Source organism: Cyprinodon tularosa, unplaced genomic scaffold (assembly GCF_016077235.1).
Source record: "Cyprinodon tularosa strain WSP-4 unplaced genomic scaffold, ASM1607723v1 ctg721, whole genome shotgun sequence".
Taxonomy (NCBI): domain Eukaryota; kingdom Metazoa; phylum Chordata; class Actinopteri; order Cyprinodontiformes; family Cyprinodontidae; genus Cyprinodon; species Cyprinodon tularosa.
The window spans coordinates 13,957-33,766 of NW_024039476.1; the positions used below are offsets into that span (position 1 = coordinate 13,957).

At 33.8% G+C, this 19,810-nt stretch overlaps 1 protein-coding gene across 1 annotated transcript in view; it reads left to right on the forward strand.

Moving 5' to 3' along the window:
- Positions 1-2,154: 2,154 nt before the first annotated feature.
- LOC119772640 (Ig mu chain C region membrane-bound form) overlaps positions 2,155-19,810 on the forward strand; it is a 61,645-nt gene continuing 43,989 nt past the window's right edge. The window contains exons 1-2 of the mRNA XM_038269127.1: positions 2,155-2,197; positions 2,281-2,567. Coding sequence (XP_038125055.1) covers positions 2,155-2,197; positions 2,281-2,567 — 330 coding nt within the window. The remainder of the gene's footprint in view (positions 2,198-2,280; positions 2,568-19,810) is intronic.

The window sequence follows — 19,810 nt, forward strand, 5'->3', positions numbered from 1 at the left end:
AGTGTTTATTTCAAAGTGTATCAAAATTAATGAATCCATAACATTGTAATCATTATGAACACCTCCATACCCTTTAAAAAAATAAATCATGGATAAATAATTCAATTATTCTCAAATGAACTAAAAAAAATGTGGATTTTGAGAAATCAAATTTTAATTTTTTAAGTATGAATATACAAAATAAGAATTGACTGCAAAATTACTAGAACTGTGTACCTGGGATATTAAACAACTAACAAATGTGAGTTTTGTGTTTTTTAGGATGTTTCCATCCCTGACTTTGCAGCAATTGTGTACAATGGGACACATAGAGATGCATAATATTCTTTGCATGATATTCTTTGCATAGATAGATATTAGATAGTAGATATTAGCTTCAAGACTGTAAATCTTCACACAGCTAAGATGTTTATGTTATTTTCTGCTTTCACAGCTCCCTGTTGTATTGATCACTTTTAAGCCACAATTTCATGTTCTGCAGCCTAGATAGTCTCTGACCATCCCCTTGTCAGATCTCTGGTTACTCTTTGACTGATTGCAGTTATGCAACAGGATTGATAAGAAAACACGAAGGAAAAACAATAAATTGGATTTTAACTATGTGGTCAGGTAGGAGCTTATCCTGAACTAATGCTTTGAAAACCAAGTTCATCTGGTAAAGAAAAACTGCTTCTGCAGACTGAACACCTGGGTATTTTTTTTACATGTCAGGGGCTGTTTGATTTAAAATTGAAAAATTAGATAAGAGAGGAAAGAGAAATGTAGAATCAACAAAAACTAGAAGTAGGAATGTGACTGAGTGTGTTGTAACTTCCCATGTTAAAACACTAGAGGGCAGTAAAACTCTTAACTGTTTGATCAGCAGCATCTACAATTGATGGAATAAATGAAAACATGCTTTTTATGCTTATTGACCTATATGATGAACACCAATTAGATAATTGAAGAGTCGTTGTAAGCTTTCTGGAGATAACATGTGTTGTGAATTGGTGCTTTATAAAGGAGATTTAAATTAAATTAATTAATTGAACAGATTTTCTTTTTTTCTTAACATTACCAAAACACGATGACATAATTCCTCTTTAGATCAAACAATTATGTCAAAAGAGTTGAAAGTTCTTTTCATGCATCTTTTTATACACAAAAGGGTAGACCAGCATCTATTGTGATCAAGTTCACTGTAGTCACATTGTTGCAGGTATAGCATTTTCCCCAAAGACATGCTGTCAGTATGATAGGAGTTTATATAAATTTAGCAAAACAAAGTGTGACATTTACTTATAGAGATGAAGAAAATCCCTCAGAGTGGACTAAATATCAAGGCAGTCAATCCGTCAGATTTTTTTAGCAAAATTTTGCTTCGAGAACCATAACAGAACTTGTACAAGTTCTGGATACACATTCAGTCGCCACAGCCTGCACTTCATTAAACAGGCAGAAGCTTAGGGCTATTTGAAAAAAAATCCTGATTCCAAAAGATTTTTTTTTCTTTTTTAAATTCTAGTTATTTTCCCATGTTGGCATTACACAATTATTCTTTTTAATCAATACTTTTTCCCTTTTTTTTTTTTGGGGGGGGGGGGTACATAAAGTTGAAGATGACTTTATGGTAAACAAATCTTATAGATGAAACTATTTAAGTGTTACTGGGAGGTTTGCCATACACTTGCAGTTTTTTTTTCACTAACTTTAAATACTGTTATTTTCAACACCTGGCATAAAGTTTTTTTTTCTAAATCAAACATTTTTAAGCTATTAAGTATCTTTATAAGGTAGCATATTTATAGTAGAAACATGACTATAAATCATAATATTTGTAATCAATAGCTTATTTAACAAAAGTAAAAAAAAATAAAGTAACATAAGTTTGACAGTGCTTCTGTAATGTAGAAGTAACTATGGGATTAGCTGAGGGCAAACATACAAACGCAGAGATGGAGACATTTTCCTCATCAAATAATTATAACCAACATTTAGCCAACTTGTTTAATTTGCAATTTTCCATATAAGACAGATTTTTTTTGTATTTTTAGATGACGCTATCACTAATGGTAAAGGGTGGTTTGATTTTATGCAAACTCTCTGGGCACCTCCTGCCTCTGGGTTATTAATACCTCATGTCAACTGAAAGTAAGATCAGTTCCAAAGCACAACATGTCTCCTGTAGCTATTTTGCTGCTGCTGGCAGCTGGATCATGTAAGTAACTCTGCATCAGTTGAGACTAACAGAGTTATTTTAACAGTGCTGGAAAACATTGTCCCTTTTTTTTGTACCAGTAGGTGTGAAATCTGAAAAGCTGACACAGCCAGACTCAGTCAATGTACAGCCAGGTCAGCGACTTACCATCAGCTGTCAGGTCTCTTATTCTGTAACAAGCTACTGGACTGGATGGATCCGACAGGCTGCAGGCAAAGGACTGGAGTGGATAGGATGCAGAGTTGGCTCAAGTACATCCTACAAAGATTCACTAAAAAATAAGTTCAGCATCGACATAGACTCTTCCAGAAACACAGCAACTCTTAATGGACAAAACATGCAGCCTGAAGACACTGCTGTGTATTACTGTGCGAGAGACCACAATAACATAAAACATCAGTCAGCCAGAACAAAAACCCCCTAAGGTCCTAAAATACATAGAGGACTCCTCACACAAGGAATATAAAGACAAAGACGTCAGACAGAATTTGGGCAGCCTATGTGGCTGCCCAGGAGCCTGATATTTACCCTAGTGAAAGTCTGAAAGAACTCTATGATTGTACTTACTGTTAACAAGTGGATACAACTGCTGGAAAAAACAAGAAAAGCTAAGAAAAAAAGTGCAGTTTAGAAATGTATCCTGCTCAGCTAGTAGAAACCTTCACAGTGTGTATGGACACTTGCCACAGTTTGTCTCAAAGGTAGAAACAACAGTTAGTCTTCCCCATAACCCAAAGGCAAAGAGATGCGGCCCTATTGCCCGCCAGGGTAAACTCCAACACAAGATGGCTAAGCTAAGGGGAAACAAGCAGACCCACCGCAGAACTCTGCCTGTCCCAGTGGGTAACTCCAGAGTAGAAAAGAGTCCATCCTCTTTTCAGTAACTGAGTTCCAAAGCCTAGGCTATGTTTTGAGGTGAGCCCAACTATTTTTCTAGCCAGTATCGCTCCACCTCCTGCACAAGTTCCGGCACCTTCCCTCCCTGTGATGTTACAATTCCATGTACCAGAGCCAAGTCACCAAGGCCCCTGCCTTTTGACTGCCACCTACTCTTCCTTGCTTATCTGAGGAACTATTTTGACAGCTGTGGCAGGCAGACTGAGTACTTTGACACACTCAGTAAAGTAGGATGATACTTCTGGATAATCCGGGGATGGTTGTTTAAAAGCAGCAGTTTAGGGATTTAATGGTTGTTAGAAAATATTTGAAAATAGAGGTTCCATAGATTGATCATGGTGGTACTGTACAATGACTCGATGACCAACGGTTGGCTGTAAGTCCTAACTTAGGCATCAGTTTTCTCCAGACCACCTTCCAGGACCACCTGTGCTTGTAATCTCTTGTGTTGGAGATTGGGTATCCTTGTGTTTTTGTATGCTTAAAAAATAAATTATTATTAATGCAACCTCGTTGACCAACTCTTGTTTTAATAGACTTGTTAACATGTAATTATGGAATGCAGTACTTTATTATATATTGATTCTAACCTTTGTAACTTAATTCCTCCTACAAATGAAAACTTGTGAAAAGATAAAGCATTTCCTGGCAATAAATGAAAATACATACAGTTTGTCTCATACAAAAAAACCCAAAACATTAATATAAATTGTATTTTGACTCATGACAGAGCATTGAAAGCAAAAGAGCAAGCTTTGTTGACAAATTATCTAAAAAAATATGTATTGCTTTAAAATCTTTAGACTGACAAGAATAACCTCCATGCATAATCATACTTCCAACAATCAAAGTCATTTAAAAAGGTATTACTGACATCTGGTGGCGGCTCTATCTAAGCAGTTTATTCTGTGGTTAAAACCTTTATACACCTTTTATGGACGTCCATTTTTACAGCATATATAAAATATAAGTTAAAAGAAAGTATATGTGATGTTTCCATATTAAAGTTTTCTTTTTTACTGTATTTGTTGGTTTTATGGCCATCTAATGGTTTTAATTTATTTCAACATTTATCTGAAGTAATTTGATGTAAAAAAAAAAGTTTATATTGACCAGTTATTATTTTGTAATCATATGATTTCTTTGTATTCTTTATTGCAATTTAGTATTTAGATAGCAGGTCCTACACCCAACGTCCATCCTGACTAAAAATCAAGATAATAACCAAGTACTTTTTATCATTTACTTGAGTCGTTTCTTGAATGATAAGTTTTTACTTTAACTCTATCAAATTAAAGTAGTGCTACTCTTACTTAAGTAATTTATTATTATTTTTTTTTTGTATTATACTCAACTCTTACTATATCCTCAGAAATACACTGCAGTGTTGTGGTAATTCAATTACCCATTTTTCCAGCATAGTTAAAGAACAGAGGTATCGTTATACAGATGCATAATTAAAGAACAGATGGAAGCTACCTATGTGCATTATGAAAAAAAATATTGTCTCTATTTTATATTTTCAGTCAACATGCTATATAAAACAACAGAGCCTACCCAGACATTTCCCAGCAAGTAATTGTTGAAAAGGTAAACATATCAAGAATTGGCATTTTACTGTTTGAATATTGTCAGAAAATATTTTATTATATAAAATATATATATAACATATATAAATATAAAACTATTTGTTATAAAAGCTGTAAAGAGTTCTTACTGAAGAAAATAAAATTTTGTTTTTTGTCACTTACCTCCCAATTGTGGCAGACCCGCCTTCAGTGACAAAGAGTGTTATATTTTTGTGCTAGAGTTACTCGTGGTGATTATTACGGCCACAATGAAACACACCCATACAAAAACCTTGGAGGAATAGAAATAGATTTCCTATATCTAAATTTACTTCTGAATATCTGCTCACTAATTTCCAACCTTATTATGATTCCGGACAATATCCCTGCTTTTCATTTATAATCACTGCTTTAAAACATCCAAAAAAATTCGACTAGTTATAGGAAAGCTTTACATTTTCTCAGATTGATAAGCAGTTTAAAAATTAAAAAAAATTTGGAAAACCAACTATTTTCTCACAGATGTAAAATGTAATAGGGAGTCAGTAAGAAATATGCAAGAGAACAACAAAAGAAATAGTACAGTGAATAAGTACAGCAAAATATTACAGTAATTGTACGAAAAACTATGACACATGTACTAGTTTTGTAATATATTAGAACTTCAAGAACTTCAATGTTTTAACAATTCAATAATGAATAAATTGGGGAAGTTACAGACACGACGAACAGAAGCCAGAACAAGAACAACAAAATAATCAAGCAAGAAAATAAAGAAAGAAGCAAGTTCAAATACTCTAAAGGTATACATGCAACATTGGGAACAGGTAAATGCAGTCAAATGAATGAAGGTAGCTAAGTGGTAAGCAAGGCTGTAGGACTAATTAGAACAGACACATTAGAGCATAAAAAAATTCCTGTTCCTATATTACTATAGGCAAAGTAAATAAACAAAGTTCAAATATAGAGCATTGTAATTTCACCAAACACAACATAAGAGCAATGCTGCAGACTGTTGAAAATATGATTTATTTCTCTTTATAGGGTATAACCAAAATCAGTTAACATAGACTATCAGAAAAAAACTGTAGCAAAACCACCATGAATAAAGAAAATAAACAAATACAAATACTGTAATATCAGCACAGTTTAATAGTACTGGAAAGTTAAAAAAAACAAGTACTGGAGAGTAAGAAAACACAAAATAAATCCTGAATAATATATATACTTCAGATCTCTTTTCTTAGCTGGATCTGGGCGGATCATTTCATTTCATAATTTCATTTCACGGGCAAGGAAACGCAGGTAGAACCATCCTGATCCATCCTTGCACAGCTGCAGCATTGATTAGGTCAAAAGCCTCCTCCATAGCCTGAAATGGAGAATATGTTAAAAAGTAGAGTACTGTAAACTGTGGATGTTAACCAGTCCTGCACCAGAGCACAGCGGTGGAGTTACATACTGTCCCATAAGACAATGCATTTTCATCTGGAACAATATGTGTTATAGATATTATACAGTGAATGAAGATGTAAAAACAACAACCTGATATTTAACATCACAACATTCTGATACTGCATCTGTTTGATCTCTCCGAATTCTGCTCAAAACGCACCTTAGAAAGTTGTTTTATATTAACTTCATATCTTTCTAGCATGCATGCTAATGTTATCAGACAGATCTCAGGGGCATTATTGAAGATGTAATTGTCACCAGTAATATTGGGCTGAAGGTCGCTGAGCCTGACGGCATAACTGCCAAAAAGGTTGATATGGTGCATATAGTGCAATAAGCCTTGGATTACTTTGACTATAACTTCTTGTCAAATTCTCTTTATGACAGATGCCAATCTAGAAAGATTTTGCTTAACTGTTAGTCCAGACTCTCTCAACGTCATTCCATGATTTATGACATCACAAAGATCAACTAGCATTGCATAAATTTATTTTACAAGTTTGGTGTTCGGCGTTCTACTGTTCCTTGTTCTGGCATTCCTTGAACTCTACCTGCTATTTGTCCAAAATGGATTCCGCCTTCTTACATCAAACTCTCTCTTCTACATCAAACTTCTTCTTCTGTTTAAGTTAAAAGGAGATTAACTCGACTGCTGCATTAACTGCTAAAACTTGAATGGTTTGTCAACAATAAAGAATCATGTGTTTGCAAACTTGATGTGTGTCTTTAGCAAACTGGCTCATGGGTTGGGATTTGTCAATCAGTGCTCTGGCAATGGAAAGAAGAGACATCATGATACACTTCTGTTTTTAATGTAAACAAGTGTGTTTAGTATTTTACAAATCACTGTTTGTATTGTTTAGCCAAATAAGTGTGTTGTGAATATAGTGGTAAGAATCTGATAGAGTGTTTCGCTTCATGAGTGGAAGGTGTTGGTTATGGTCACAAGGTTCTTCCATGTCCTGTAAGAGGGGAACCCCAGCCTGGCTGGAGATCATAAACCTCCAACAGCCACGATGAGACACCAGAGTAGAGGAATGGGGTGACTCATATGATAAGGATCTAGTGCATTTGGTCCTTAATTGTGCCAAGGTTTGCAATTGGTCAAAATTGCAAGGACATTATCTGTGTTGTAAAGACCCATATTGACATGATGACATAGGAATCTTTTCTTTGAAATGGCGCTAAAAAGGGTGATGTTAACTCTCCACGTATTCTGCCTCTCACCCTCATGCTTATTCCTCTGTCTTGTTCTGTTTTGATAGAAAGCAGGCCAGCCCTACTCCTACATTTTTTAGTGCTTAAAACAGATTTTTATATCTACATAAAGAAATCATGTGTTTGCACACCAGGTATGTGTCTTTAATCATCTGGCTCCAGGATATAGCACTTCTATAGCACTTTGAGAATCTGATTGACTGTTTTGAACCTTAAATATAGGGTATTTACAATTATGCCATTGTTTACTGTAGTTTTTAATGTTTATGCAGTTGGGTGACACAGTGGGTAGCACTGCTGCCTTGCAGTTCTGGGTTCGATTCCCGGCCTGGGGTCTTTCTGCATGGAGTTTGCGTGTTCTCCCTGAGCACGCGTGGGTTCTTTCCAGGTACTCTGTCTTCCTCCCACAGTCCAAAAACACTCATGTTTTTGGACTGTGGGAGGATAATTGGCTTCTCTAAAGTCCCCTTATGCGTTAGTGTGTGTGTGAATGGTTGTCCTGTTTGTCTCTGCGTTTCCCTGTGATGAATTGGCGACCTGTCCAGGGTGTACCCTGCCTCTCTCGTTGGAGATAGGCACCAGCACCCCTTACAACCCCACTTGGGATGGATGGATGGATGTTTATGCAATCATAAAAATAAAAAACTATAATGCAAATCGGTCAGTCAATTTCCTAGAGATAAAAGTATGACCAGGAGTTTAAACATGACTGTATGATCAATTTCTTTTTTTTATAAAGTAGAAGCCAATCATTACTTTCAGCTTCTCATTTTTGAGGTTCTTTCTCTTCAGAGCACAAAGAAAACTCTTTACCCTGATATTTCCCTTTGCATTTACTGTCTTGTTCTTTGGACTTTTTGCTTGTGTGTTGGGCAACACACAAGAATTGGTCCTTGTCAAAAGAAGGCTCTATATATTTTCAGTGTTGTCTATGTGATATGGTCCATAACACTGCATAGGTGCAAGCACACATTCTTAATGTCATACTATAAAATCACTGCAAACATCTTTAATATAAAAAAGTTGTATATAATGTTCATTTATGTAATTATTTAATTCATGTTAGTGGTGTGTTAGTACGTCTGTAAAAAGATAGAGAAAGAATTGGAGAAAAGACAACCTTTTTGTGTAATGATTCAAATATATATATTTAATGTCCTAAATGATATACATCAATAAAAAAATATTTTCCTTTTGCAAACAAAATATAATTTAGTTTTAGTCCTTTAATTTTCAGTTAATCATGTACAGCTGCTTGTTCCACTTCAGTACCCTTGTGGTGGTGTTTTTGTTATAGCATTTATTGTAGTGATGGGCTGGGGCCACAGTGAAATATACTCATACAAAAACCTGAAAAAACTATGGCCTTATTCACAGTCTAATGAAATGTGTAAATCAAATATAAAATATAGTGACCACTCTGTGTACGTTTTATATAGAATAACAACTCATCATAATTTTCTTATGAGGAAATACATTTGAGTTTAAGCATTGGCAATCACAATTGGTGTATTAGAGTACTGTTAAGAATGCTATCTTTATTTTATTTTTTTTCTTGAGAATTGAATCCCCCATTAAAATGACTTTATAACATTTGAAGAGGAAGAACAGACTGCCATTTTCCTCTATAAATTTAAAGAAATTAACACTATCTGCAAAGAGATGCACTTTTTTTAATCAAGGGAACCTTAAAAACATAGATCAGTGCCCTATTTATTCAAACTAACTCCAGCTGTGTTTAGGTTAAAGTCAGTATATAAGTATTTGATATGTTCTGTTAGTGTTTTTAACACTTGATTGATAAAATGTTTTTAAACAGTTTATGTGTGTGAGTTTTTATAAACAACATTATAATTCTGAGAAGAGCTTAGTTTTCCCTGATGCAAAACTCCAATTGAAACTGTTAATCTATCAGACAGTCAGTCCTTTAAAATTGAAAAAAGGTAGCTATTTAAAAAAAAAAAGAAAAAAAAGCATGTTAGGCTTTTTTTACTAAAACCTTATTTCTTGAAGTAGATTATTTTTACTTTGGATTACAAACTTAAATATATTGGCCCATGTTTTATAATCTTAAAATTTAAAGTTTTGGAGGGCGTCTACTGTTTGAAAACAAAATCCCCCAAAATATTACTACTAAGGATGTATATCTGGACTGTGTTGCTGCCTTCTGGTCTATTGCAATAAGAACATTATTAAATAAGCTGCGCAAAAAATTAACACAGTATAGCCTCCGTAATAAAAAAAGCATTGCCATGTTTACCTGTAACTTGTATTGAATTGATTGAAAGTATAAGTAATTTGTAGTGTGTTAATTCCTAAAATAATAGACTATTAATAATCTTCTTGAATTCTTCAACAAGTAGTTTTACACATTTCAAAGCAAGGACAGATATTATAAAACATTTGAGCTAAAATCTTTATAATGATTTAAAATCTAGATTTTTAAAATAGCAAATGCTTTGGCATAATGATATACAATTACACATTACACCTTTTTGTTATTTTACAGAGACCTTTTCTCCCAAATCTGTTCCCACTAATTCCATGTCATCCAAGGGAATGTGCCAAATGCCTAGATCAAAGGATTTGTCTTACACATGTTTACTTTATCACACAAAATGAAACAATGATGTGCAAGTTCAACCTGAAAGACGTACAAGAATAAAGGAGGCAATCAGAAGAGGTTTATTGATACAATTCGATTGTATTAAGTGTTAAGAACGAAATTGAGAACTAGAGAGCACACCTTATATGTTTAAGGCAAAATCGATAGAAATCATTCACTAGAGGGTTTCTTTGACGGCTTTACATGTTTCATAGACTAGAAAATTACTAATCTAGAGTGCATCTCTTGGAGTTTTTGAGTGTCATTTGTAGTTATCTGATTGGTTCTAACCTGATGAGGTTGACCCTGTTAGCCTTTGAAATCAAGATCTACCAGCTCTTTATCTGACTGATATCAGGCTGGCTGGCAAAGCTACAATATGACAGTTGCCTTAAACTGCATTGACATTATAACTGAAGGGTAAGACTTCAAAAGCTTGTGATCCAAAACCTCCTTATTTATCTTCCTCTTCATATTTTCTCTCTCTCAAAACAGGAATATCAGCTTGATTCAGTAAAACATGGAGGGGATTTTTTTTTTTAATTTTCTGAATATAGTTCCACTGAATAAAATTGCTTCAGTATAGACATAAAAACTTGTTTGAGTCAAACATGATTTTCCGCTTGGTTCAGGTAAAAACAGAGATTTTCTTTCCTTAGAATTTAGTTCACACTAGATTCATATTCACATCCTAGCTTAAGGAATAGATTTTCAGACTTGGAATCTATTTATCTCCATTCAAGTCATTCATACCAACCTGTTTAATGACAGCAAACATGAGAAAAAAAGACAATAAAACAGGAAAAACTGCAATGTTCAATTAAAATAGATTTTTTTTCAAAAGGACATAAAAGAGAAGAATGACTAAAACATATATGATAGAGCTTTGATGTCTTCACTGTACGTTTCTTAACATGTGAATCATTTGAAAATAATGCTCTATTCTTTACAGGAAATATATATATTCAGTTATATATTACAATAAACATGGAATTTTGTATTTGTTCCATAGCATGTTTATTTCAAAATTATTCAATTAAGCATGACCTTTTTTGAGTAATGAGATTTTAATGTTATTAACAAAGTTTTTAATGATGTTGTTTTTCTGCAAATATTGGGCTAAAGTTTTAAAGGTTGTCTAAACATAATGTTTACTACTGTACATTTGAATGTGGTTTTTTTACCCCTGGGACCTCAACTGAAACTTTGCTGAAACTCTCGAAGTCGAACTTGCTTGAAGGAACATCTGTCATCAGTTTTATTTTTGCACCTTTTCTTTATTACCTATCGAGTCCATAAAGTCTAAATCTTTTTAATTAAATCTGCAAAGTTGCAATAAATCAGTGTATAAAATTACTGACATAACTCATTAATAGTGCTTCAAATTGTGTTAAAAAAACGTGTATATGCTTGTGTGACTTCCATCCACCGAGTTGGTCAATTCACATTCTTATTCTTATTACCTGCATCCTCCCAGAGAATCATTACTGGGTCTTCTGTTTTAGGCCCACCTGTTTGATGTTGTAAACTGTTAATAAAAGGCTTTGCCATGAAGGGATCTGTGTGAGAAGGTGCTGGTTTTCCGAGCCAGCAGCTTCTCTCCACCCTGCAGACGCTGACGTCACAAAACCCTGTCGTCTCTGTGTTGATCATTTCCTTTTAATCTTTTAAACTCATATTTTTCTGGATTAAAACCCAAAAAAAAAAAAAAAAAAATATATATATATATATATATATATATATATATATATATATATATATATATATATATATATATATATATATATATATATATATATATATATTGGGTTTTAATCCAGAAAAATGTGAGTTCAAATGAGTCATATTAATATATATATATATATATATATATACAGTATATATATATATATATATATATATATATATATATATATATATTGGGTTTTAATCCAGAAAAATGTGAGTTCAAATGAGTCATATTAAAATATATATATATATATACAGTATATATATATATATATATATATATATATATATATATATATATATATATATATATATATATATATATATATATATATATATATATATATATATATATATATATATATATTTTAATATGACTATATATATTAATATGACTCATTTGAACTCTTGAAGTCTTTGAAGAGGTTTCTCAAGCCAGGTGTTTAGATTTTTCTTGTGATGTGAAGATCCAAGGGTTTTTTAAAATGTACTGTATCTGTAATAAACTCAGAATGTTGGACCCCGAATTCGATGCGAGACAGGCAGTGGGAAAGTTCAAAGCGTTTATTAAAACTTACAGGATCACTGGACTGCTAGTCAGCTGAAGGGCGGATCTCTACAGAGATAGGAGAATACAGGTTAGTGACATGATGTGGAGCTGAATACGACTTGGAGCAAAGTCACTGACCTGATTCAAAGTTCAGTCAGTTCACGGAGAACACAACTGAATCCAGATGGGAGGTCTGGGAAGATTGTTACTACTACTCCTCATAGCCCAAAATCTGGGAATGTGAAAATTTTACTAGATTAAGTTACCTCATTTATGCTCTTCAATCGTAACCCCCGCCATGCTTCTGTGTTTTCATCTGAGAGGAAGAAGAATCCTTGTTTGCGCATGCCAACTGAGTGATTTGCCCACGATGGCCGACTGAAAATCAAACATGTTTGATTTTCTCCCGACCTCGCGATTCCTGATCGGGAGGTGGGCGTGAGAGGCTGATCGCCCCTCGTTACCCCCCTGTACACTACACGACACACGACGCATAATGAAGGTGAAAGTCCACTGGAAAGTCACCCTGCAAGGGCAAAAAAATGCACAGTGTATGCCCGGCTTAAGAGGACTAATACATTCGGCCAGATTCCTAGAAAGAAGAGCTGCACCATCTAAAGTTTTTTTTATTTTTTATATATATATATATATAAATATACTCTAATAATCCCAGAGGGAAATTACTTCTCTGCATTTAACCCATCCCCTTGGGGAGCAGTCGGCTGTCATTGTGAGGCGCCCGGGGAGCAGTGTGAGGTTAAGGGTCTTGCTCAGGGACCCAGAGTGGCAGTCTGTGGGAGTGGGGGATAGAACTCACAATCTCAGGATTCAAAGCCCTATGTCCTAACCACAAGGCCGCCACTAAAGTGGGATGGATGCTGTCTCTCCAAATCAGACCAAGCTTTGCCCATTGGGTGCATCACTGAATGAGGAAAATCAATTAGAAACTTGGTGGTGATCACTGGGCAGAGATCTTCAACTTTTTATTTATTTATACTTCTTTCTTTTATTTATACAACGTCTCTGTCGTTGGGTTTGTACAGTAGCACGTTCACCTGCCTCAGTGAGCCGCTGAAAACCTTAACAGCATAGTCTTCATGTTTTTATAGTGCTTCCCTCATATATATGTGCAAAAATTGTGTGTAAATGTGTGTAAAAACACTGTTTAAGAGGATGTCAAAACTCATTAAATGTTGGGGTATTGGCACTATTTCCTTTGTAATAGACACCTTATCAGCAACTGGCCTGAAATACGCTCAGGGGAAGCACGGATGTCAGTCAAAGGGCTATTACTCTAATAGAAAAATAGTGTTTCGGCCTACGTTTCAGTGTAACATTGACCTTTGTGAGCATATTGGCCTGCTTTGCTGAAATATGCTGGTGAGAACCTTGTTTTCATTGCTCACAATGTGGATTCCTGCCATCTTGTTCACAGGTTGTGTGTTGTAGAACTTTAAGTTCAAATTCAATTCCCAGAGGAAATGCTTGAAATAAAGGCATTTTTTTATCTTCAATTTCTTACATGTATCATTGGGTGTAAGAACAAAAAATCTATTAATTGGATTTGGTGTGATAAAATTTAAGATTTATTTTTAAGCCTCATTGGCCAATGTGATTTATACTTTGTTTCTTGAAATCTCAGAGTGTCCCCCCGAATAGTAAATAATGGTTTAGTGACAAATATTTTTTAATGTTTGATGCATGGGCAAACAGTTCCTGTTCTGTTTTCAGCTACTCCTTCGCTGATCAGGAACAGGGTTTACAATTTATTCCATGTCAGATATGGAAGGTGGCAGCTTCAAGGCTGCCTGCGGTTAGATTATGCAGAGGTCAGAAACTCAGTGACCACTGTCAGAATTTGGAGAAAAGCATGGGGAGCATAGTTTAAGAGGCATTACAGGCACATCTTTCAGCTTTCAGACAGAAAGCTGAGTTACAGTTTGTAACTCTTAAAAGGTCTTGACATTTTTTGTATGAAAAATAAAAAAATCGACTCAAGTGTGTTTTTTAACATGTCTTCCTAACCATAATAAATTGAACTTTATTGATCTCACATTGGAGAAACCTATCTCTGCATTTAACCCATCCCCTTGGGGAGCAGTGGGCTGCCATTGTGCGGTGCCCAGGGAGCAGTGTGGGGTTAAGGGTCTTGCTCAGGGAGCCAGAGTGGCAGTGGGGGATCGAACTCCCAATCTCAGGATTCAAGCCCTATGCCCTAACCACTAGGCTGCCACTCCCCCAATTCATGGAGTTCAATAGGGTTAGACCAGTGGTTCCCAACAGGCCCTGACTGGTAATCTGTGATACCGGGCATTTGCCCGGTGGGCCGATCCTAATTTCAGCCATTCCAAATGATGGAAAACTCATGACAAAAGAACACAACAACTTGGACAAACACCAAGGGAATAAGACTTTAGATAGATAGATAGATAGATAGATAGATAGATAGATAGATAGATAGATAGATAGATAGATAGATAGATAGATAGATAGATAGATAGATAGATAGATAGATAGATAGATAGATAGATAGATAGATAGATAGACAAACGGAGGGGTAGGGTCGAATGGGGAGATATGACTGAATGTCGAATATGATAGAATATGTAGAATATAAAGAGGTTTGATGCATTGCCTCTTCCAGTGTTTTGACATATTTGAATAAATATAAATTTCTGCCTTTTTTTTTAATCTAATTATAAATAATGTATTAGTACAAATTACAATTTTTGGTTGTTACCAAGCTTATTTTTTCCATATATTTTGTTACAAACCTCAATATGATGTTTGAAATTTAATTTTAACTCTATTTCAAACTGCTTTTACAGTAGATGTCTTATGTGAGTGCAACAGTTGGAATTTCTACAGTTTTTTTTTTTTTTACATTTGTTTCTTTACCACTGGGATCTGAAAAAAAAACTGTCAAAGCAAAACTTCCTCAAAAGAACATCTGCCATCTTTGATATGTTTCCTAACCAACCATAAAAGTGCTTTACATTGGTTTTCAAGGTGACAGCATATTCAACACTTTAGTAAAATAACATAAACCAACTGCATTACAACCATTTACATTACAGATGCTCACTTACACTTAACTACTATTTTGTTGGGATTTTTTGTTATAAGTTTTATTTTATTGTGGCTGAAAATAGCAAAAACATCACATTGAAATAGGTAATTGTGAAATGTATGGTAATTGTGATCCCCAGCTTTAATCAGGTTAAAAACATTCATTAAATAATGTATGAAAACCAATTAAGTTAATATGATCATCAGTGGTTAGATATGGTTTAAAGTTTCTCTTCGTGTCATTTAAATTCAGCATGAATTTATGTCGGAAGCAAATTCAGAGTTTTTATAGTGTGCAGGTTATTGTTCAAGCAGTAAACGGAGATGCAGCACTGTGACTACTTCGACTACTGGGGAAAGGGAACCGAAGTCACAGTATCTGCAGGTAAGTCACATTTAAATCAAGTGTCCCATCTGGCTTTTTCTAATTGTGAATGTTTTTTTTTTATCTTTTTATTATTTGAAAGGTAAACTGGATATACTTTACTAAAAACCTATACTGAAGGAATATATGAGAAGAAAAAGTGTGTCAGCTCTTTTATTGTATTTAAAGAAAACATTTTAAAGGGATAAATCCTTGAGAATGTTATTCAATTAGATTTTTAATAGATATACCGTAATACTGGTTAAAAAGCAAGTATTCCGTTCGATTGCACTAGATAATATTATTCTTCAAATGTCACTTACATTTATGCTGTATATATTATGCCTTCTGTAGCATTTACAAAAATATGTGTTCTGTGGCAATTTCAAACACATTTCTATAGATATAAAAGGCACTGAACATATTTTGCTTTGAGGTACCGGTGAACTATTTAATCACCTTTGCTGAAAAGAATAATGAGGATAAACAGTCGGATAGTAATAAAGACAATATCCATTTATGACTGGCGGTTGAAAAAGCAGGCATGTTAAGAAAGTTACAATTTTTTTCTGATTTTAGATATCATTCAGAAGACAATTTTACTTTAGAGTTTATATTTTCGATTGTCTTTATTTGATCATATTTAATTTACAGGAAGTAGTCAATTTGGTATTTTCAAAGATGTGAAAAGACTTTGCATATTTAATTCATATTAAAAACAGTGCATAGTATCTCCTTTTTACATTTTGTACACAATAATAAATAGCTCATCTTTTATATTTTTTTTATAAATCAGCAATATTAATAGGTGCATGTTTTTATTTTTTAGTACAGTCTTATTTGATATTGGAAAGAGGAAACATCCAAATTAGGTAATAAAATTATTGCTTTCATAGTTTAAGCGAAGTTAATCTAAACAAAGTTTTCTCTTACCTTAATTTTTTTTTTTTTTTTTTTTTTGCTTGACCTAAAAAAATTACATGTAGCCAAGATATTTCAAAATATAATAGCAGCTTTATCAATATCATCCACAAAAATTTTATTCATTGGAAAGAATATTACAATCATCTTATGACAACATTATGACTTAAGGGACTTATCCAATTTGCCTCGGCAAATCTATAAAACATTGTTAGGTTTGTCAGATAATTGTTAATTATTTCATTTCAACATGTGATCCAAAAAAGTTGAGTAAGTCTTCATCAATTTTTCAACCTTGATTTTTTATTATTTTATTAAGATACAGTTAATGATTGTTGCAATTCATATTTCTGAATTTTTTCAGAAATACATGCAGAATTTTTTTCTGCATGTAAAGCTTTTTGACTTACACCTTTCTGTTATTTTATAGAGACACGAAAACTTCCAGATCTGTTCCCACTAATTCCATGTGATCTTGGGGAAGGAGAAAAAGTCATTCTAGGATGTCTGGCCCAGGACTTTTTTCCAAGAAGTGTTTCATTCCAGTGGACCAGTGACAGCAACACCGAAGTGGATTCTGACAACTTTATTTTTTCTCAACATAACAGCAACAACAGATTCACTGGAGTCAGTGTAATTAGCGTGCCAAGATCAAAGGTTTTGTCCTACAAATGTTCACTTAACCATACTGAGGGAAACAAAAATGTGGAAGTGGGATGTATGTTATTTTCTTTTATCTATGTTTTCTTATACTTATTCATTGTATACTTAAAATGTCTAAATCTAATTGCCTTGTTCTCTAATTTTGTTTAGATGCAATTTCTTTACCCGATGTAACATTGGTGTCAGTGCCAAATGGAGAGAAACAGGTCTTAGTCTGTTCCATTGAAAACATGGCCACAAAAAAAGCATCTTTTACGTGGGAGAAAAACAACAACATAGTCATTTCCACTGCCATCAAAAGTTCTGCTCCCCAAAAAAGCGGACCTCTTTATTCTGATATTAGCATCTTAAAAGTTAACCAAACAGACTGGGACAATAAGGATGTTTACACATGCAAGGTGATGCACCAGGGACAAACTTACATACAGAAGGCATCGAAAGGTAGGCCTACAATATGTTGAGAACATTACTTATTCTAATTTAAACTAAGAGTCATATGACAGCTTTGATATGTAATTTCAGAAAATGTTCTGTTTTATTTTATATAAAGTGTCTTAAAAAATCTTAATGTCTAAATCTGTTTTTGTGTTTTCTCATTTAGCTCCCATTACAGTGACACTGGACCCTCCCAGCCCAAAAGAAATGTTCACAAATAAACAAGTAAAGCTCAAATGTAATGTTCGTGGACAGGATAACAGCATATTATCCAACACTGAAATATCTTGGTTTACTAATGGACAGAATGTGACCAATAACATAATACAAAATAATGGTTCTCCAAAAGAAAGCACATTAACATTAACCCTTGATGAATGGAAGGAAGTCAAAAAAGTGAGCTGTTCTGCTATAAGAGAAAACATGACACCAATCACTCAGAGTCTGATTGTCTACAGAGGTATGTCATTCAGTTGCTTCTGGTTAATTGATATATATATATATATATATATATATATATATATATATATATATATATATATATATATATATATATATATATATATATATTTTTTTTTTTTTTTTTTTTTTTTTTTTTTTTTTTTTTTTTTCTTTACATATACATATATGTGTGTGTGTGTGTGTGTGTTTATTTATTTATAAAAGTAATATATACATATATATTTTTAACCTTTTACTTCAATCTGAAATATTGATATCTTAAATAATTCCAGAATCTCTTTCAGGTGGGGGACAGGCCAAGATTCAAGTCCTAATTCCTTCAGACATCAAAGAAAATGGAGGCACTCTGGCATGTCTGGTGACTAGCCCAGAGCAGCAAGATTACTACCTTGCATGGTCCAAGACTTCTGGACAAAACCCTGAAATATTTGTTGATGGGATCAACTTGCCTACACAGAGGATTGAGACCAATGCAAACCCTCGTTACGTAGTTTCAAGCTTTTACAACGTCTCAAAGGAAGAATGGAACAAAAACAAGTTCAGTTGCAACGTGTGGGCTGCTGGTTCTGATGAACCTATGAACCCCAAAGAAGTGTCTAGTTACTCAGGTAACGCATTAGAATGTCGCTAATGTCTTGCATGTCTTTAAAAGAACTGAGCAGACATGTGTTGTGTTGTTGTGCTTAGTGTGATTTTGTGTAAATTCTGTGTTGTAAAAATCTGTTCTATGTGGTTGTGCTGTTGCTGTACCAAGAACCTGTTGTTTTTGTGATCTTGTTGATTGTTGATTTGACCTTGTTATGAAAAGCTTAATGAATGTTTTATCTGTTCCAAATAAATGTTGCATGGAGACACTTGTTGTATGTGTGCATGTCTTAAAATGACTGAAAACAAACAAAAGGAATCCATTTTGACTCTTGGTGATTAGTAGTCTGAGAGGCTTATGCTGCATAATATTCATTAAACATAAATCTGATGTTTAATCACTTATTTATTGACCAACACTTTTTTTCTTTTCATATATGACAGCTGACATAAGTTGCATTGAAAATATGACTGAAGAAGATGACTTCAGCAGCTTATGGTCCACAACTTCTTCATTCATCTTCCTCTTCATATTCTCTCTCTCCTATAACATGATTTTCAGCTTGATTCAGGTAAACATGGAGGATTTATTTCCCCCCAGAACCTAGTTTCTAATAACTAAAGTTGCTACACATTCACAACCTAGCCTGTGGAATGCATTTTTGGTCTCAAACTGTAATCAACTTAATTCAAGCAATTAATAAAAAAAAAGGAAAAAAAAACACCATAACAAGGGAAACTCCAAGGTTCAATTAAAACCTTGATCATTATTAACTCTGTTTATTGAGGCGTTTTTTTTTTTTTTTTTACTAATATTGCTTTGTTCTGCTTTTGTTGCCAGATGAAGAAAAGATAAAGGTTTGCCCGGACACAACAGAGACAAATGACAGCAGGATATTTACGAGAGTTTTGAATTTTTTTCTGTTCAATTTCTATATGAAAAGCCTGTAAAGCATTGTAATACAAATAAGTATGCTGTTTTTTTTATTTATTTTTATTTTTAGTTTTTGCTTTTCTTTTCATTTTCTGCCTGTTTTTAAAACCCAAATACAAATAAATTAAAAATGACACAATCTATGTATACCTTTTAGCA